Source organism: Tursiops truncatus, chromosome 12 (assembly GCF_011762595.2).
Source record: "Tursiops truncatus isolate mTurTru1 chromosome 12, mTurTru1.mat.Y, whole genome shotgun sequence".
Classification (NCBI taxonomy): Eukaryota; Metazoa; Chordata; class Mammalia; order Artiodactyla; family Delphinidae; genus Tursiops; species Tursiops truncatus.
In genome coordinates this window covers 56613112-56635386 of record NC_047045.1, presented here as the reverse complement: position 1 = coordinate 56635386, position 22275 = coordinate 56613112, and the positions used below count along the sequence as shown (strand labels likewise).

At 36.0% G+C, this 22275-nt stretch overlaps 1 protein-coding gene across 1 annotated transcript in view; it reads right to left on the bottom strand.

Moving 5' to 3' along the window:
- The window catches only part of LAMA2 (laminin subunit alpha 2), a 606337-nt gene that overhangs the window by 251530 nt on the left and 332532 nt on the right, over positions 1-22275 (bottom strand). Inside the window, exons 13-15 of the mRNA XM_073789582.1 lie at positions 14785-14886; positions 13180-13391; positions 4442-4553 (exon numbers count right to left, since the gene is read on the bottom strand). Of these exons, the coding sequence (XP_073645683.1) occupies positions 4442-4553; positions 13180-13391; positions 14785-14886 (426 nt within the window). The remainder of the gene's footprint in view (positions 1-4441; positions 4554-13179; positions 13392-14784; positions 14887-22275) is intronic.

Genomic DNA, 22275 nt, shown 5'->3' with positions numbered 1-22275 from the left:
GCAGTACAGAAAAGGTGTCAATTTTCTAACCTCTTCTAATAATTTCTCCTCATTAAAACTGTTGTCACCCTAGACTCATTATAGAAGAGATTTTGTAATGTAATATATATTTCTAAAAACTGGTGAAGCTACATATCCAGAAGGGGGTAGAAATTAAGGGTGATGATAACAAGGAGAGAACTGATTTACTCTTTTCAGGACAAATATTCATGGAATTGTCATTAATAAGTTATATATATATATCTCTGCAAATGTACTACTCCATTTGTACATGTACTCCATCTTCTTTCTTCAAATTTCCCAACTCTTTACACCTCTCTCTTAGCCAGTAATTTCATCTCATTAGTCACAGAGAAAATTAAAGCCATTGGAAGCCAAATTTCCACTACCAAGTCCACAAGCATAAGTGTATATTTCCATTTGTCATATTCCCCTCTGGAACAGGCATGCAGGATTCTTCATGCTCTCAAAGGAATATCACTGCACTTGCAATCTGTATTCCATTATCTATTGTCTTCCCAGTATTTCCTCTCTGTGCTGCATCAGTAATAGCTTTCCTTTCTGCTGGATCATTACTATCGGCTTGAAAATATGATCTAGTGTCTCCATCAAAAATCAGCTAATAGAAAAAAAAGACAAAATTACTTCCTTAATATCCTATAACTTTCAGTTACCTCCCTGTTTTTCTTTTCAGTAAGACTGCGCTAAAAAGAATGGATATATATATATATATATATATATATATATATATATATGTATGTATAACTGATTCACTTTGCTGTACACCTGAAACTTTCACAACATTGTAAATCAACTATACTCCGATAGAAGTTTAAAACAAGAAAAAAACTAAAAAAAAAAATGTTTTTTCTTCCTCACTTCCCTTTTATGCTTCATTCCATCCTAATCAGTCCTGTGCTATCACCACTTGATTAAAACTGCCCTGGTCCATGCCACCAAATTCCAGGGAGCCAAACCTAATACACAATTCTACAATCAACACCTTATTGTTCTCTCATCAAGATATGGTTTAGTTGATTCCTATCTCCCTCAAAAGTCCTCTTCTAGAAACTTCCATGATATTACAGTCCCAAAGTTTCCACCCCATTTCTTTGCTGTCTCCTCTGCTTCAACCTACTTCTCATTGTCAGGAGCTCCTGGGGGCTTAGTCACTTTTCTTTTTCTTTCCACAGTTTCTCCCAGGTCACTTTATTTAGTCCCCTAGTTGATGATTCCTTCTAAATACATATCTATAGACCAGACAGATATTCTGAGTTCAGGACCTACATTGGACATGGACAATACACTTCACAGCTCTTTCAAACCTAATATTTCCAAAATGGATCGTTGATTTCATCCTCCCCATCACAGCTGTTCCTCTCCCAGTTTTCCTCAGCTCAGTAAATGGCACCACATCCAATTGCTCAAGCTCATCATCTGACTCATTCTTAAAACCTTCAGTTTTTTCAACTCTCCCATGGCATGTCTATCAGGAAGTCCTATTGGTTCTACTACCAAAATATATTTAGAATAAACACATGTCTTTCTACATCCTCTGTCATTATACTAACAAACCACTATCATCATTGCATTCTACCACAGTAGCATATTAACCATTTTCCTTCCTACCATTCCTGCCATGTACAATAGGTTCTACACACTGTAGTTATAATGACTTTTTCAGAAAAATATAAAACTCAGATCATGGCATCACCCAGCTTAAAGCCTTCTTTCCATTGCATTTAGAATAAAACCACAAGTTCTTATCATGCATGCAAAGCTCTGAATGGCCAGCCTCCTTCAATCATACCTTGTGCCACTTTCTTACTTGCTTACTATAAGCTTCAGCCATACCTGCCCCAACTCAGCTCCTTGCCGACTCCAAACTCTGTTTCATTTCCTCCTCAGCTCCTTTACCTAAGCTGACCCTAAACTCAGTTTAGATGCTACCGCCTCAGAAAACCTTCCTGACAACCTCTCATAAAGTAGTCCCTCCCATCTAATCTTCCTATACCCATTCTCAGTACCTCTATCAAGGCGCCCTGTTTATTTTCTTCATTGAATTTATCATATTTATCTAAATTTTCTTTGTGGCATCATATAGAAGAGGGAACTGAGATTTGAATCAAAACAACTTTTTTTAGTACCCAACTTTGCTTTCACTTCCTCACCTGTTCCACTTGTCAAGTGAAATGAATTATGATGATACTAGGAAAGTATGAAAATATTTGAAAGATGAACTGTGGGGGGATTTATAAGAAGTAGAAATAAGGAAAAAAAAGATTCTGAATCAACATTGTGGACCCAAACAAAACAGAAGAGAACGATTTTATAATGGAGTTATAGAATGTGTTTTTGGTAAGCAAGAATTAAGACATTAATAGTCTTTGGAGTTTACTCAGCTTTTAAAGGATCCAGTGATATTAGTGATAACAAAACTAGAGTGCCTGGCATTAGGAACTCAATAAAAAAGCAAATGAGTTTAGGAAAGGATAGGAATAGATAATAGTGAGTTTAAGGATAGGAAGTTTCAAAGAAAAGAAGGAATTATTAGAGAGTAGAAAAAACTAAGAAGCCAGAGAGAAACTCCAGAGTTCATTGTCTTCTGATTCAACTAAATTCTTTTATGGATTCCAAAGTAACTTGATTTATCAATTATCATGTGAGAGGCACAGGAAGGTTTTCTTATCCCTGCTCTGCTTCTTTGTTCTGACTCTCCCACACTCACTTGCTTCTCTCTCTTCCTACCTAATTGTTACCATTATTTAGCATCCAATTTGAGGTTTTTCCACCCTAGGATACTTTCTGTGACGTCTCTCTCCACTGGAATTGCTCATCTCTTTGAAAGATTATTACACTTAAGTTCTGTACCACTTACTGGTGCCTTAATTATATAGTGCTGTGATCCAATTTTTCATAGGTATTTGTTCTGTCTCCCTAAACAGACTGTTAGCTCTTTAAGAACAGGGATTGTGGTGTAATCTTCTTGATAATCCCCTCAGCATCTAGGGCAGAATTTACCAAAGATTCTTAATAAATACTTTTGAAGAAAGAAAAGAAGAAACAAAATGCATAACCAATTAAATAATTCTAATATTCAGACAATTTTATATTCAATGGGCATTTTAAATTTGTATAAAAGATGATGAGGAGCACTGAGAGTAACCAATGCGGGAATAAGTGCTAAACCAAGAATAGAATCAAGGTATTTATTATTTCAGTTGAAATAAGAACATAAAGGTTCAAAGAGAGCTTTCTGGTTTGAAATAAAAACTGCTAGGCTCTTAATAAAAAAATACTTTTCATCAAGTACAGTATTTATTTTACATGTAAAATCAAATTTGGGTCGACAGAGCTAATTCATTTCCATGATTATTTTTCTCTTCTCTATTTGAATTTTGGAAAAGCGACAGTGAATTACATTTAGTTTTCTTTCCGGATAGGTGAATCTGAGCCCAGTTAAAGAAAACACATTTGCCACCAATATGACTCTAAGCCCTGAGTGTCCTCTCGTAGCATATGCATTATTTTAAAGTACAAGAGAAACGACAAAGCAAGGCCTAGGGTATTTCTGTAAATGGCATAATGGGATAGTGTGCTGAAGTGGAACATCTTGGTACAGTCAGATGATTCCTTAAAGGCACCATTTTTAAAGAATTTAAGTTCCCATTTATCCGCAAGCCATGCCCTCTATAAGGGAAATGGTGTTTATATTTTTTTGACCAGATTTCAAGTAAAATCAATTTTCAAACTACCTAAAGAAAATGCATAAAAGTAAATAAAAATTATTACCTTAGAATGACACACTGTGATATTAAGTAAGGAACATTAATCTTATTATAAATCTAGAATATTGAGACAGCAATAAATATCTCAAACTTTAGGTGCTAGACAAATCAAAGACCTGTAGGAAATTTTCTAGATCAAGGTATTTCTTCCATATATTATGTTCTGGACATTTTAAAGACTGAGCCCTTCAGATGACTGTGATTTGGTTGTATTCTTAGGAATAAAGTAGATTAAAAAATGGATTAAAAAATGTGGAAAGGGTGAAAAAGAAAAGAAATAGTGCTAAATTCCTCGTAAGTACTCAGGTGGAAATGAAAGAGAAATATATTGAAATATTATTCCACCATCATTTATCCTATTTCATCAACAGATTAAATCAAAAACAAACACTTAAAGAAACATCAGATTTTTAGCTATATGTCATAATGCAAAATATCTCTACAAGAAACCTGATTTCAAGATGGCATTACATGAGTAACACTATTTGAAAGTCATGACTTTTTCGCAGACATTGGAGTTTCTTCTTTAACTAATAATACACTATCATTTGTGCAATCCTTGATGAAAAAACTAAGCTTATTTTAGAATAGTTTATGGAAAATAATGCTGAAGGAACTTAGAATGCACTGAAGCTATATTCTTGCAAACTTACTTCACAGGAGGAGCCAGTATACCCTGATGGACATTGACAAACTTCCACAGCTGCTGCAATGCTTCTGTCAGTAGGATAGGGGACAGCAGATTCAAGGCCAACAGAGCTCAGCCTGGAGCAGAAGGAAAAAGAAATGGTAAATAAGCAACAGACTCCTAGGTGTTACATCTCTTGAGGAATAGTACAGAAACAATGATGTAAATATAAGCAAATTTTTATGTTGAAAAAGAAGGCAAATGAATATCCATAACTTGATGCTCTGGTCATTCATCATATTAGGCAAAGTCAGCCCAGTTAAAAGTGCTCACAACCAGTACCACAATCAAATGTTGAAAAGATAGGACTATTCTTGCTCATTTCTTGGTTTTTGGCTATGTGTTTTGATTCCACCACCCCCCCCCCTTTTTTTTTGAGATACAGAGTTTAAAATCATAGTTGAAGGGGCTTCCCTGGTGGTGCAGTGGTTAAGAATCCGCCTGCCAATGCAGGGGACATGGGTTCGATTCCTGGTCTGGGAAGATCCTACATGCCGTGGAGCAACTAAGGCCATGTGCCACAACTACTGAGCCTGTGCTCTAGAGCCCACGAGCCACAACTACTGAATCCGTGCACCCTGGAGCCTGCGCACGCCTCAACCACAGAGCCCATGTGCTGCAACTACTGAAGCCCACGCACCTAGAGCCTGTGCTCCCCAACAAGAGAAGCCACCACAATGAGGAGCCTGCGCACTGCAACGAAGAGTAGCCCCCGCTCGCCACAACTAGAGAAAGCCCGTGCACAGCAATGAAGACTCAATGCAGCCAAAAAAAAAAAAACCATAGTTGAAGGAATTTTTAAAACAGGAAACACTCATATGATGGACTTATTTTTAATATTTAAACTAGATAAGCAGAAGGACATAATATTAATATTCAGTCCAACATTTTAAATTTAAAGAAAAATGGAAGCAAAAAAAAAAGAAAAAGAAAGAAAAAGATGGAAATTATTTTGGTTGCTTTTTCTCAGAGATAGATCTTCATGTTGGTAGGTAAAAGTGAAACTTTTTCAAATGCTCTGTTGCATTAGTTAGAACTATTATCCTAAATTGTTTTGGGCCTAAATTAAATTCACTGTTTTCTGTACTTACGGGCTTCACTTTATTGGTACTTCTGTACAATCTGGTGATTTTAGCACAGAGATTTGGTATCATTCATTATGCCTAGGAAAAGCTGGTTTGGTCAAATTGAAAAATGCTGTTACATAAATAGTATATATGTATAGTGTGTGTATGTATTTCTTTCCAAATATGCAACCAATATACATTCACAATTTAAATAAATGTTATTAGTGTCTTATTGGCTTTTTCCCATTAAAAAAAACAAAATGTAAAATCTTCATTGTTAAGAACACAAACTCAGAAGTCAGACAGATTCATATCCTGTCTCTGACATCTACCAGTCCCGTAGCCTAGGAAAAATTACTTAACATCTCTTGGCCTCAATATCATCATCTATGTAATGGAGATAAAACAAGAGTCCATACACGATGAGCTTGATTAAAGGATTAAATGAAATAATGAATGTAAAGCTCTTGATATAGTACATAGCTCATATACGTGGTTATAAAATGCTAGGCATTTTATTAACATATATTGACTGCTGCAGCAGGATCAAAATGACTACGTGAGTAGTACAAGAAATACTATTTCCATCCCCAAAACTAGATTTTTGTCATTTTAATGTATTAAAATAAATTTTAAATAAACTCTAAGAGTACAAAATTAAATGACTGCTATTGATTCATAATGATAATTATTGTTTTTTAAAATGACTGATAGATCTCCATAACACATAATATGCCATTATTTAACCATAAAAAAGATGTAACTGATTCTTGCTAGGGTATGCATTTTTAGTTGCTTTCTTAAGAGTGGTGGTAGATTTTGATTGTTTGGCGATTCACAATTACCAAAGAGCTTGCCAGTTTGAGAATCTATGTTGTAATCAAGACAGAGAACAAAGTTAATCAGCTCATTAAATGTATCTTCAGAAGTGACAACCTTTAACCAAGTCGTAAGCTTTTCAGCAACAAGTTTCTAAAATCTTTATTGTTTTTACTCCGATTTTCTTAATCCTACAAGCATTAAAAATCACTGTTTTACAGTGTTCAGGTTACACAGAGATTGAAAAAATTTTTCAAACGGTAATTTTTTCCACCAAATAAACTTGTATATAAAGTGTCACTGGCAATATTTTTTTAATTGAGGTGACATTCACATAACATAAACTAACCACTTTCAAGTGTCATTTAATATATTCACAGTGCTGTACAACCAACATCTCTATCTAGTTCCAAACATTTTCATTAGCCCCCTCCCCCTTCCACAATAAAACCCGGTATCTATCAAGCAGTCACACTCTAGTCCACTGTTCCCCCAACCTCTGGCAACTGAGAATCTGCTTCTGTTTCCATGGATTTACCTCTTCTGGATATTTCATACAAATGGACATATATAATACATGACCTTTTGTGTCTGGCTTCTCTCTGTTAGCATAATGTTTTCAAGGTTCATCCACGTTATAACACATATCAGTATTTCATTCATTTTTATGGATGAGTAATATTCTATTGCATGAATATACCACATTTTCTTATTCCATTCATCTGTTCATGGATGGTTGGCTATTTCTACTTTTAGGCTATTGTAAATATATTGCTATAAACATTTGTATACAACTATTTTTGAGTGCCTGCTTTTAATTCTTTGGGGTATAAAACGAGGAGTGAAATTCCTAGATCTGGCAATTTTTAACACAACATAAGGTTTGGAAGAGTTACTAAAATAAGGATACTACTTGTTTATGCTAACATGAGTTTATGAGTACTCCTTAAGAACAGAGACCCTGTTGTGTCGTCTCTACCTAGCCTGATCACGTCAATACATGCTCAACACATTTTTGTTGGATGGATGAATCTCTGGATGGATAGAAGGATAGACAGGTAGTGGGTAGATGAATAGATAGATGGATAAATGGATGGATACAAGACCAAATACATACATAAATGAATAAATAAATGGATAGATGAATGGAATGTAGTTATATTACAAACAATGTGTAACATACTCCATAACAAATGATACACTGAAGCCAGGATCCACATTTCAGATGAATAAAATCAGATAAGTAGAAGAAAACTTACTTGTTTTATCTAACAAAGAAAATAAATTGAAAACTGCTAGCATTAGGACTTGAGGCCAGAGGCCAGAACTCATCTGAATTTATTGTGACATCTAATTGCCTGCAATTAATGGACTGTTGCATGACAAACTTGTATTTCTGATCACTTTAATTTCAGAATTAGATGATTTCATGATTACTATACTAGTTGATTATCATACAAAAGACTTTCACAACTTACTAAACAGCAGCCTGGTCAATTGTATATAGATATAATCCCAGGATTTTCAATATAAAATTAATGAGCAAAACATAAAGAAAGATTACTGGAATGTTTTAAAATAGAAAAATGAGTAATTGACTGCTTTAAGAAACAATTTAAAATAGAACAAAACAAAAACAAAAATATTTTCAACGAACTGCCAACCTTCATTTGTCTTTTGAAACAACAGATGTTCCTCTCCTTAATCTATGTAACCATTTTGAGCTATGAGAAATTTCAACACTCAAACATCTTTCCCAGCAATATTGCGCATTAGTATTCACTGAGCAGTCCCAATGTTCATTAGGTTCTGCTATTTGTTAAATGGGATTTTAATGTGTTTAACAGTTTTTAGTGTTACTCATGAAGAAGGCTGCAGTTTATTCTTCTTCTCCCTTCAATATGGTCATTTTATTTTCTTGATACAGGCTGCATTTATTTAAATCCATAATGCTGATAGTAATAAAGTACTAAAGTTTGGAGATGCATGAACTGTCGAAGATTTGTCAACTAAATCAAATGTTTTAGCTGGCTAGTTCTCTTTATTATTATGAGTGGGAAATACAGAAGATGATGGATGAAGAGAAAAGACGTAATTATATAAGCTAGTATTGAAAATATTGGAATCATATAAGAAACACTGTCCTGGAACTGTCTTAAAGATTGTTCTTAATATTTTTGTTTTCCTATATTTTCCACCAGAGTTAGCTATGTCATGCTTCACACACAAAAAAGAAAGAAACCCAAACTATTCTTTAAACAACAGGACATTTGATTTTAAAACTCTTTTATATTCTTAATTCACCTTTTTTGTATAGAAGATATCTATTTAATTCTACTTAAACAAATGTTACTTCAGGTTCATCACCATAAAGATTTTATCGCTGTTCAGGTGCTTTGTTCTATTTCGTTTTTGACAAAACATAAGATGATGACTTAGAACTTCCTTTAGCCTCTGTCCTGTGGAAGTTCCACAAAGTACTACTCAATTAGTGAAGGCTGATCATTTTTACTTCATTCCTAAAAAGGCAACAGAATCATTCACTGGTTCATTCGATGTCTGAGTGGGCCATCTGGGAACGAGCTAGACATTTTCTCCAAACATTTTCAATCCCATACCAAGTAAGGAAAATAACTGACAGAATCTGCTATTGTTGCAGCCATTCATCAAAAATATATTAAATGCTAATATAAGAATTCACCTCTTCCTCCCTAGTTCCACCAGGATGCTCTATGCACACTTCCATTGCACTCTTTATTATACTACCATAAACGTTACTACATGTCTGCCTTTCATACCTGACTATGCCTTCTTTGGATTCAATGATCCTTTATCCATCTTTGTATCCTCTTTCCTTAGCCTAGAACTATCACATAATAATTACTGTGTACTGAGTGTCTTCTGTGCACTATCATGGGAACTTGAGACATAGCTCCTTTAAATATCAATGAAACTAATGTGGTAATCATGTTTTTGTCCACATTTACAAAGCCAGAACCTGAAGCTCAGAGAAGTAAAGTGCCTTGTCACTATAATACCATTAGCAAATGGTGCAGCACAGACTCAAACCCAAACCCAATGGTTAGCCTGTTACTCGACATTGCCTCCCAACATATACTAGATAGCAGGTCAGATGTCTTGGATACATCATTTTCTCACCTTAGCATTCAATCTTGAAAGTTAGGTATTCTTTTTGCCATTTTACAGAAGAGAGAGCTGCAACTCAAATGCACAGGGAAGGCACTCAGTAAATGCTGGCAGACTGAATGAATCCAATGTTACAGAATAGATTTGGGAGGTAGTCAAAGATAATGGGGAGAAAACACATGTGGGCATAAACCCTGGCTGAACCTCTTCCCAAGAGCAAGTTACATAAATCTTTTTAAGAGCCTGAGAGCCCTCGTCGTAATAATTTCTTCAAAATGCGATTACCTGTATCATTAATTTCAAGGTAGAAGTATACTATCAACACTATTTCCACAAGCCTCAAAACACTCCTCTCTTTATAAGGATTTTTCTAGATTATTTATTATGTAAATTCTGTGTAATATTTTTGATACCCATGCCAAAAAATTTACTATTAAAAGTCACGTGAAAACATCTTGCCTTGGAGAAATTTCGTATTTCTTTTCAAGCAATAAAGACACATGGGTTGCATCACAATAAAGTCATGATGGGCTCAGTTATGCTGTGGTAACAGACAACTCCAAATTCTCAGTGGCTTAACAGAAAACAAAAGTTTACTCATGTGAAATCCTCCACAGGTCTGGGTAACTATTCTGGGTAGCTGACCTATGTGTGCTGTCAATATTTCAAGCTGTTTTGATCTTCTGGTAGCTAAGTAAGCTCCACAGAGTCTCAAACTGGCAATTCAATGCTTTTCCAGGGCTTGGGGGGAGGAGGAGAGGAATAATACATCATTTCAGCTCAGATTTCATTGGCCAAACCAAGTCCTATGACTACATCTACCCTCAAAGGAAATGCAATATTCCAAAAGGAGGAGATTAAAAATTTGATGAACTGTACTAATGTCTACTATAGGGCATAAGAAAAAATATCAAGCTAAATATCAAGGATGCTACTAAAAACAAGGTTTGGTGAATTTAAAGGAGAAAGATACACAGGTTAAGTTGATTTCTCTTACATTCTTAAAGGAAGAATGAAAAATTTTCCATTTTTATCTTCATCTTATCAATGAGGGCAATGAGAAGGAAATCAATTAATTTCATCGTATGGGCCTCTCAGCATTGTCGAAAAGAATGACAGCAAAAATGGTCTCAGTTTTAGAAATATCAGTCCATGCTTTATTCTAGACGTCTCCAAGTCTTAACGGTACTTGGAAAAAATGGTATTCCCTGGAATGATGCAGGTCAGATGGAAAGGCTTCAGATTTGTGTGCTGATTTGCCGTTAGCAAAATACTTTTGCAGTCCTCTAATTCCATTCTCATAGTGACTTTCGTCACTTGTGACTTGACGTTGGCAAGCAATTGTCCTCATCCTTATTTTACAGATGAGGTGACTGAATCCAAAGAGGTCAAAATGACACTTACGTTTACAACTGTTAAATAGCTAAGTTGAAAACAGAAGTCAAAATCCTGACCTGCAGCCCACTTCTCCCTCTACTATTCAATTCCAGTTCCTCCATAACAGGAGGAATGTAAGCCCATTTGCTGAGAGAACTACCCTGGAAATAAATCTTCCTTAAGTAATTCTAAACATGAATTTCTGTTGAGATAGCTTCAATTTACTTGTGCTTGCACACAAGCTGTATACCAAGTTGGAAGCCTACTGTGCAAGACAAGTTGAAATCAATTCAAATGATGTTTTACAAATATGACTCAATCTACTAGTAGATAAGAGATAAATAAAATATAACAAGCGTACTGACTCGGGATTCATGCTGACTTTCGGCTCACCTGAAGTGGGTAGGAGTTTCAAATAAGATATGGCTTTCACTTCTTGAACCACAGTGCCTTACAAAATGTAGGCCGCAGAAAGCATCACCTACTTGGATTAGTTCCTGTGTCAGATCCCATAGACACACTCTGTGAACACGTTGTTCGTGTATGGGGAAACCTCAGCAGGCCCAAATGAAACTAGTGATTTTCAGATGGGTAGACACTAAAATTATCTGACATGAATCGGGGGGATTCATGTCTTTGGATTAACTAGTCTGAGAAACAATGCTGGCAAAAATAAATAAGTCCCCCAGCCACTTTTTGTCAATTTGCTTGTCATTTATTTTGAAATCCAGAGGACTCATCTCATTGTACTTGTTAAACATCGTGGCAATCTCTATTTACTAAATGTGAAAAAACATAATTAATTCCTAAGTGCTGCTTCTCATCTTCATGGCATTTTAACCCAGCTTCTAGCAGAACTGACTCCGCAGAAGAGGTACATTGTTTGGCAGTGGTTCTGTTTATGAATCTGCGATACTCTCCTTTGGGAGATGGTAATGATGATTACGCTTAGTTAAAGTACTACAAATGAAAGACAAACTAGGCCATGCAAGCAAATGAAGGAGGTAGGGGAGCATCAGTAATAAAAAAAACCCTTTTGCAGATAAATCAGTATTGGAGACATTGCTTTGATTATGGTTATGCCAAGCTGTCGGTTTGGGGTCACATTTGGTCATCGAATTAACCTGATTTAGGACAAAATTGCCACGAGAGCTTGTGTTATTTACTATTAGAGTAGAAAAGGAGAAAGGAAAAGAGCTCATTTAGACACAAAGTCAAAATTTTGTCAGAAAAATACATCTTTTTTTTTTTTTTTTTTTTTTTTTGCGGTACGCAGGCCTCTCAGTGTTGTGGCCTTTCCCGTTGCAGATCACAGACTCCGGACGTGCACGCTCAACGGCCATGGCTCACGGGCCCAGCCGCTCCACGGCATGTGGGATCTTCCCGGACCGGGGCACAAACCCGTGTCCCCTGCATCGGCAGGCGGACTCTTAACCACTGCGCCACCAGGGAAGCCCCATCATTGTTTTAAAAATGAAAAGCACAGCAGCCTACAGTCAGCCCCTTATGGATGTTTGGTTCAAGTCAGGGAGCTCCCTCTTTAAGGAAAAAAAATGGAGAACAGAAAGGAATAATCCTTTGAAAGCGTTCTAGGTAAAGAGCACTTTACATAATTATCACATATAATTTTCACAATGACCCTGAAAGGTAGGCACTGTTTTCTCCACTTCACATTTGAAGAAATCAAGTTTCCACAAGGACCAACCACTTGCCAAAGGTCACACATACAATAAGCAATAGAGCTAATTTAATTCCTAGTCAGGTTACCTCCAAAGCTCATACCTTCCTTTATATCATGCAGCCATTACAGTATTACAGTATTTTTTTTTAAAAAAACCTTGTAGTTACTTAAATGAAGGTGCTTATATTTCTCATCATAAACTATATACTATTAAGTCAGAGACGACTGAATTAATTAATGGAAGAAAATATTTTACAAACCACTTTCTGAATACGGGTATCCTGGAATTGTATCACTTTAGTTTTCCACTATCTGAGTCATCACAAAGGAGACTCTTTTCCAGTATAGCATTTCTCAGTATGGGAATCATTCTTATTGCATGCTCTGGCAGAACTGAAAAAGAATCATCAATACTAAAAAATGACTAAGACAAATTCATCTTGGATATGTAAAATTTTAAAGCTTAATAGAAACACTTTTCAGAAAACCAGTGCTCCGTTCTTATCTACTATTTGAAGACAGCAAACCTTAGGGATCTTCAGTCACTCAGCACATGCGTGTTTGCCCCAAGGTAAATGTGTGAACGCTGGGAGATGCAGTTCTTGAGTTTACCTGAAGATGGCATCCATCCCAAGGCTGTATGTGATTTGTATAAGGACTCTCTTTAAATTCGCAAGCACGGTCATAAACTCTTTCCTACTGACTGGGAAATTTGTGCCATGTATGGTAAATAAATCTTCTTTAAGTGACAACACATTAATATGTTCTTCAGATGGTTGCAGATACACCTCATCTTGGGCTGTGCTGATTCTCAAGTCATTTCCCTAAAGAGAAAAAGAAAGTATAAAAGGGTAAAACTGTGAAGAAAGGGATTCTCTTCTCTGTGGATTATCCTCTGTAGGCTTTTAATTTCAGGTTAGCTTCCCCTGTCAGTCAGCATATTTCTAGTACGTACAAAAGGCAGAGAAAACAATTCAAATATTAGCCTTAACCAGATGCATCACAAAGTATAAGCTTCCTGGTTACGCATGACTTTGCTTCCCCCATTAACTAAAATAATAAATACCTGGCAACTCATAGATATATGTGATTACAAATGTCTCAGTTTTACAGAAGTGTACAAAAATTGCATATTTCAAATATACTATTTTATGGTGAGTGGGGGTTGTATAGGAAAATAGGGAAGAAAACTTAGAACAGTGTATGAAGCTATTGTTTTAAAGGACTCTTCTATCTGGGGGAAAAACAAACAAACAAGAAAAAAACCTGCAGTTTAATGTTCACAATAGGATAATGATCATTACCATTTGGGTTAACATTTTATCTTAGTTCATTCGTATTAATAATATGTAACTTCTCAACATTTTACATTTAGAGAATCCCTTTTATCTCAAAGGAATTCCATGACATACTTCTAGTTTCATACACATACATATGTAATGATATATATATCACCCAGATCACTTCATCTAACACTGGGAACATTCATTTTGGGGAAAGAATTTTTTTAATTGATTCTCATGCATGAAAGTTTCAAGACAAAAAACAACAGAGCCTCGTGCTAAATCAACATAGATCCGTTTGGACTCATAAATATGCATGAAATGTGTGATTCTGTGTGAGCTGAGGGGAGGAGGGCATGTGTTATGTGAAAGGAAGAGTATGAGAAAGGATGGAAGACAGCCTTTGTGATAACTTTAGCCTTCTAGCATTTGGGAACTGCCTACGGCCCTCCAAATCCCGAAAGCAGTTTCTCCTATATTTTTCTTACCTAAATTAGGAGTTTTGAATTCGATTTAACTGCACCTAAATAAATGTTTCCTTTTCCATTTACTTCTACCTAATATAAACAAAGAAATAAACAATAAAATCTACTTGGAAGCAAGGAGAGATGGAAAAAGTACAACTATGTAAATCTGCCATTTGCCTAAATACTCTCAGTATCCTTATATTCTTGGGAAAATGGTCATTAAGTTTTAAATTTAAATTCCAAATCTGCTGTAAAACTCCCATTTACCATTGGAACCCAATGCCTATGCTCAGTCTTTTAGTTATGTCTCAGAGTGAAACATAAGACTGGCATAAAAAAATTCCCAAAATATGATATTTTTCTCTAGTAGTATGTAAATTAATGTTAAACTAGCCAAGTAAGGAGTAACCTCAAATAACGTAAGAGTGTAAAGCAGTTAAATATAAATGACACTTTCCATACTCTACCTCTAAGATGATCATGAGCTGGAGTACGTGTTCTGTATCTTCCTCCTCTTCTTCAAGGTCGTATGATACAGTAAATGTCAATTGTCCTCCAACTGCTGTGAGCTACAAGAGAGGAGATGCGTAATCATTACAGGACTGGAGGTGGGTCATTAAATCATGTTTTAGTTATTATTTTAAAATTATTGTATTGCTCTAGAGGGCAGGATTTGGAAGAAGCAGAAATCATGAGCGTGCAGAGTGAGAATGATAGACACTTCTTTAGGAGTAACCTTTATACGAACTTTACCCATCAACAGCAAGCCTGACACAAATATAAATTCATGTGTTATTTTCCCTGGTATTGCAGGCTTGCTGAAATAGGTTAAGTTCCAGGGAACCAAACACAGCCCCTCCTGTCATTCTCCTAGTGCGTAGCTTGAGCTTTAAAATTCCCAAACAGAGAAGGATCTTTGTTAAAATTGGGAGATTTCTACCCATCCCTGAGGGTCACTCACTTTCTGTGGGTCTGAATGATTTCAGCAAAGACATCACTCCATTTCACAGGCACTTCACCTAGACTATAAGCTAAGCTGGGAAATGTTGTTGGTCAAAGAAAAAGAAGTGTAGCAGCAAATTTTATATCATGATAAAATTCAATCAAAACTCCCAAAGAAGATACACTTTCCCCTGTGCAATCAACTATGCTTAGTTTGAATGAATGCTGTTATCCCTTTTCGTTAAACAAACTTCTTTCCTTCCCACATGCATGCCGAGCCCCATACAATGTATGCTTGAGGTTTACATCCTCTGACATTGACAGTAACCTTGCAGAAAGGATAAAAAAATAGGAAAGCAAGATCATTTACAGGATAGGAATCAACACTGGAGCTTGAGTGACAGACTCGATGCAAATGCTACAGTGCTTTTTAAAAAATTCCACCCCAGCATTGTAAATAGACACTCATAAAACAAAGCTGATGATTTGTATTCTGCAGTTTCCTCCATGCTGACAAACAGACCGAGCTTCGCAGCCCTAGGCTCTTTGTGGCCTCTCACAGCAGACCCTGACCACAAAGCAATTCCCGATCATGCTCTGGATTGAAGAGGAGGAACCCGGATTCCTCTCAGAGTTGTTCCGTAGGGAATGGAACATAGCTCGCCATGGCTGATTAAACAGGGTTTTAAAATTGCAGCTCCTAATGTCTTCTAAGAGCTCATTACAGGGAGCTCTATAAGGAACTAAAATTCAGAAAACTTTTATTCCCCTGCTCCACTGAGAAATAGCCCTATTCTGATGTCTTTTCATATATAAAATAATAAATATCTCTCTGGACTATAGCCCTTGGCATTATTGTGAGTAATGAGGGGTGAATCTATGTAAAAGGTTTTTGGTTCTATTAAGATAAGCTTCCAAAATTTCACATAGCATGCTTGTTCAAAATCAGCCAGACATTTTCTCAATGACAGGAGTCTAGAAAGGCAGCAGAAAGAATGTTTCATATATTTCAAAGAGGACTTAACTATTCAGAATTTCATAAATTAATAAAAATATTTAGTAGGAGGTAGGGATTGAGTTTGGGAAGAACATTGGGACATAGATCTATAATGTCACAAACTTTTGAGCTTCCAAACGTGTTTTGATTATTTAAAATTTGGATTACATGTTATTATTCTTCTGGAATATGTTTCTCTAAAAAAAAAAAGACCAATGTAAATTAATTCTGAATTTCTTAAATCAATTTGAGAAACTTAGAATTAAAGGTAATTCCCACTTTGCCAATAAAAAGAGCCAAAGTGTGTGTAATTTGAGTATCCCAGATGTTAAGACTTAAGATGAAATACAAAAATGTTTGATCTGTTACAATATTTGATTTGTCAATGTATTTTCCATGCCTGCTTATAATCAGTCATATAGTATATGAGATAATATATATGGGAGAGTAATGAGGGTGGAAACGGGGAAAAAAGAACAAATAACTACATAGAAAAAGAGAGGGGCCTTTTGCGGGTCAATGATAATATAAAACATGAACTAAGGAATAGAATTAATTCAACCTATTTTCCTGAGGGCTTATAGTAATAGTAGTAATAATAATACTGAAAAACTGGTTTCACATTTCATAAAAACTTTTTTCCAAACTCTTCCACGCATATTTGATACCCATGCTTTGGCAACATTAGAACCAGTTTTTGAATCATCTAACAATTTTCATGAATGAATCTATTTTGCTTCCACCTAAGTTGTGAAAAACAGGAAATTTTAAATAGAAGCATGATACTGTTACCAGGTGTTTTTTCCCCAAACCACAAGTGTTCATTTCTATAATATTAAAATCATTGTCTACTTCATTCATCCTAAGGTGTGTATTTATGATCACCTCTATATAACTACTTAGTCAAGTACTTAGGTAATTTTTTAAAAGACTGTTTTAAGATATCATCCTTCAATTTAGAGATTGTACCTCCTAGGAATAATTACTTATTCTCTGTTAAACTCCTTTGCCTCTATTTTTCCTTCAACTCCATAAAGTAATCTCTTCATATGCAATAAGACCAAGCACTTCCTGGTGGTGTTTCCAGCTAATATGTCTTCCCCAAAGAGTACATACCATTGTAAGGTCTTTGTAATGATTCAATTATAAGATAACACCTTCTTTTCTGAGGAATATTGTTTTTGGGGGGAAAAAGTTTTGCAAATACTCAGAATATAAGTTGTCCTTTCATATATGGCTTGGATGAGGAGTTCTGTCTCTTCTCCATCAATGTACCGCTCCATATTCCAAATGCCATTTTTACTTGGCTCCCCCACATGCTTGCTTCTCCACTCTCCTATAATTCCTTCAGTATCCCAATCTTCACTCTCTCCATCAAATCAAATGTGCACAGGGCTGCAAGTCATCAATTAACTTTGTTGTCTCCTCTAGCTGTTATCTCTGGTTATTTGTTAGTTTTGCTGTCAAACTCTAAGATATGTGGTATTACACTCGTTTTCTTTATTTCTACCCATCCACCCTTTTTTTATTTTATCAAGCTGCAGCCTGCTTTCCACCCTTAGTACTTCACTAAAAGTGCTTCTTGAAAGGTCATTTATCAGCTTTATCTAGCAACCACTAATGGGCTTTTGTCCAGTTCTATGTGTCATGTGATAATTCTTAAGATTCTTGACTCCTTGGTCTTCTACTACATTAGACTTTTCTGATACTTCTTCCCCTGGAGTACGACAGAGGTCATAACTCTGTCTCTGTGATAGATACATTTTTCTTTTATTCTATACTCAGTGTATGGATGTCTCCAAGACTCTTACTCTCTTTTGGTTATCCTTTCTTATTGACTTTCCATTTCTCTCTCATGGATTGAACTATGTTCATACCTGGTTTCTCAATCTGTATCTTCTATCCTGTCCCATGTCCCTGTATTAATTTGCTCCTGGTGTCATAACAAAGGACCAGTGACTGGGTAAACAACAGAAATCTGAGATCAAGATGTCAGCAGGGTTGGTTTTTCTTAGGCCTCTCACCTTGGCTTGTATTATAGATGGTCATCTTTTTCCTGTGTTCTTCCATGGTCTTCCTTCTGTGTTTGTCTCTGTCCTAACTTCCTCTTCTTATAAGGACAACAGTCATAGTGTATTAGGGACCACACTAAGAACCCCATTTTAACTTAATTAATTAATTGGAATAAAAGATCCTTTCTCCAAATACAGTCATATTTTGAGGTTCTGGGAGTTAGGACTTCAACATACAATTTTGGGGAACAATTCAGCCTGTAACAGTTCTGTACTGAATGATTGTTCAGTAATCTATCACACACTCACATACCCAAAGTTAATCTTATTATCTGGGTCTTCCCAGGAAACAACTATTTTCTTAACTTTCATGAAGCATGGGTCAAGCCAATTGCTTTGTTTCTCTACTGTAATTTGGAAACCATAGGTACAACATAATAGTGTTTTCACTTTATTTTCTGTATCAGATTAGTGCCTCAATCCTATTCCTTGAAATGCTTTTTGTCTAACTTTCTGTTCCCATTGCTACATCTCACTCACTAGGTCCTCATGAAGCATTTGAATTCAATTCCCTGACTTCAGTCTTCTTTTTGGGGGAAAGTGTTATCAACAATTACTTCTGTTATTGCACTTGCCTAATGAAGAACCTCTAGTGGCCCTGGGATCTATGGTATCATTCAAGTTTCTATGCAGTTTCAATACTCTGTAGGATCTATCTAGCCCCCTGTTCACAAAACCTGCGCAGAGATGTCCCAGGGCACTTCAGTAAACTCACAAAGGCACTGTGGGATGTTGTAAATGTTTGAAGGAAATACAGCAATACTATATAATGGTTGGACACCACACAAACAACTAGCTCTACGTAGTTCACAATTTTAACAGATAGTTCTATATTCCTCTAGAGGATGTTCTTAAAATTTTGAGCTATGTTTTTGTTTACTTGCATTTTCAGCCATGTCATATCTTTATTAAGCAAAGTTTTCAGTGGATGCTGTGATAAACAAAAACAAAAACAAGCATTGTACAAAAATCAATATTAAACAGAAAATAAAATCAGCAATGTCTGATCTGATTCTCGGTTTTGAGAACTTGAATATTACTCAGCAAGAAAGATCCCATTAGTAAGTAATTGTGGTAATTTATGAAGAAAAGAAATTATTATATTGTCTAAATTTATGTGCATTATTTTTAATGACTGCTAAGTTGTTAAATTACAAATATTTATTAAGTTGTTTAGCCCTAACTACTGCAGCATATTTCAGTTGGTCTAGAAGGCATTGTGAGAAAAATATGGAGACACTAAGAATACCACAAATTGAAAAAGTTTCAGAACTCCCAATCTAGCCTCTGTATCTATCCATTCTGCTACTTATGTGTGCTTCAAGTAATTTTCCTGCTGCAATTCTCATTCCTACAGCTCTCTGACCATTCAAATGCTGCTTTTCTTTCTTTGTCTGGTTGATGTCCCGCTGGACAGAAGACTGAGGGAAAAAAGTTCTTTCAGTGATATTCTTAAAGTCTACTGAGAAGTCAGTGGCAACCACAACTAGTAAACGAACTAAAGGACAGAAGAACAGGTAGAGCTCTGTATAAACCAACTCATCCAATAACATTAAAGAATTCTAACCATACATCACATGACATTGGTAAGTTATGTGTACTGTGCATAACTTTAACTTTCCACAATCTTGGACTTTGTAGACTCTATTAATTTTATATTTGAGGTTTTCATATTAGTCCTTTTTGGGGACAACACTGATTTCTCTAATTTTACAGAGCACTGCATGTACAGCCAATAGAACATTTCATTTTCTCCTGCTATTTAGGAACTAAACTGGCATCGTTCTATTGGCTAGAGAAATATGCTTTTCCACAGGTAGAAATAAGTGCAATTCCAGTTTGCTTTAGGGCCTTTCTTATATTTACTGGATGGATTAGACTATATGTACCAGAGATGAAAATTATATTCCTTTTCAATACAAAGAGAAAGTGAATTTAATGAAAATATTTCATTCCATAAGAGTTCCCAAAGACCTAGCCTTTTATCTTTCCCCTTATCTATTAGGCAAAATTCCCTTTGGGGAGATTCAGATATCAAATTGCGAAGGCGCTGCAAGACAAAGGAGCAGCACCCATCCATCCATTCCTGGGGATGGTTCAGTGCTAAGCCCTTCACTCTCCTGATCCTCAAATTCACCCCATTAAGAAAAGAGCAATGCGAGTAGCTGTTTCCCTTGAATACCTGTTTTAATTCTACCTTCAGGGGAAAGGAACAGCTTGATTGCAAGTAACATTATAGTTACTATGCAATATATAACCTAATGTCACACTTAATAATGCAGTGTGCATGCAGCGCATTGCATTAAAGATCTAATGAGGCAGGAAAGTTTTTCCTCATGAGTGGAAAAGGCTAAAGTTAATTCATAAAGCTAAGCTTTACAAAAGCATTTAGTATTAGGTTTTGTGTGTTCTAGCCTCTCTTTTTTTCCCCCAATTTAAGAAGTATGGACTGAGGGATGAAGGGTAGATGATCTATGGAGGACAATATATCTGCAAGGAAATTTTTCTCAGAAAAATAAGCCTGGAATATTTGGTCCTCTGATGTCAGAACATCATCACTCTTACTCCACAAAATGGGGTGTGAAACCTAATATTTGCTTTTCTTATCACAGCAAATATTTCAGAAGAGATATACTAAAATCAAATGAGGAAAAGGCTTTGTAATATTGAGCAGGAAAAGTGAAACAGAGCTGTCAATTTCAATTTCGTATCACAAAGAGGGCAGGCGATTCATCTTTCTAGATTCCAAAGCCCCAGAGTATTAAACTCTGAAAAGGTATCCTCCCATTTAAGTGTTTATTAATGCGTCTATTCATGAAGCTCTCTTTCAAAACAGGAAAAGTATTCCACTACAGGTTTTGTTATACTCTTCTGTATATTTATAACATTGAGATAAGTGCATGTTTCTCTCCTTTCAAAACTTGATCATTAGAATAGAACCGATGCAAGGGGATGTTGAATTAGAGAACAGGCAGAATTTACATGGGAGATCTTAAAGTTACATCATCTTTGACGCACAGAAAATGGACTAGGAGTTGTGGGTGTCACATGGGGACAATACGTTCTAGAGATGTTGCTTTGGAAGGCAAGAGGCTACTTTATGCAGTCCAGGAGATACAAAGAAAAAAACTCGAGGAATTTTACTTTCTGCCTGCCTTACTCCCTTTCTTTTCTTCCTCTCTGCTTGCTTCTTCTGCCTTCTTTCCTTCCTTTTACACATCTCCCTCAAACCCTACCCCCACTCCCACCATCTCCTTCTCTCCTCTTTCTTCTGATTTTTTTTTTTTTCCTTTTAGACTTGGCCACTTCCAACCCGATAAGATAATTTTGCATCCCTCTGTACTTTGTATCATCTAAAGTTCATATGTATCCAAAGCAGTGATTAAAATTGTGAATGCGTCAGGGCCAAGGACAGAGTTTTGTGGCAGCCCACTAGGGATACTCCCTCAGTGTAACACTCGCTACCTGATCATTCAGTGTCCTTGCAGCCCAGTCCTCCAACTGCTTACGGAACTACTCACGCATATTTATTCTTCCCAACTTGCACCATGTTTTTCCAAATTCTCACAACCTACCTCCTAGCTAGTATTCATATACAAAGTTTCTTATTCATAATGCCAAGAGATATTCATTACAGCATTTTGGTTGGCAGAGGGAAAACAAAGCAATTGTGAGAGATACATCTAGAGGAATTACGAAGTCAATATGAGATTCCCATATGAATTTTTGTTACATTAGTTGTTTATTCACTTGAGTAATGCCAACCTATCTCCAGCATAAGCTTTCTGTCTCCTGCGTAACAAAGTGAGGCCCAATTATACTTTCCCTATACTCAGTTATGATTCAAAGCAAATGGAATTATAAAGGTTTGATCAGGTAAGAATGTATCTGGTTGCAACTGAAAACCAGACAATTAGTGGTTCTCATATAACAAGAAGTCCAAAGGC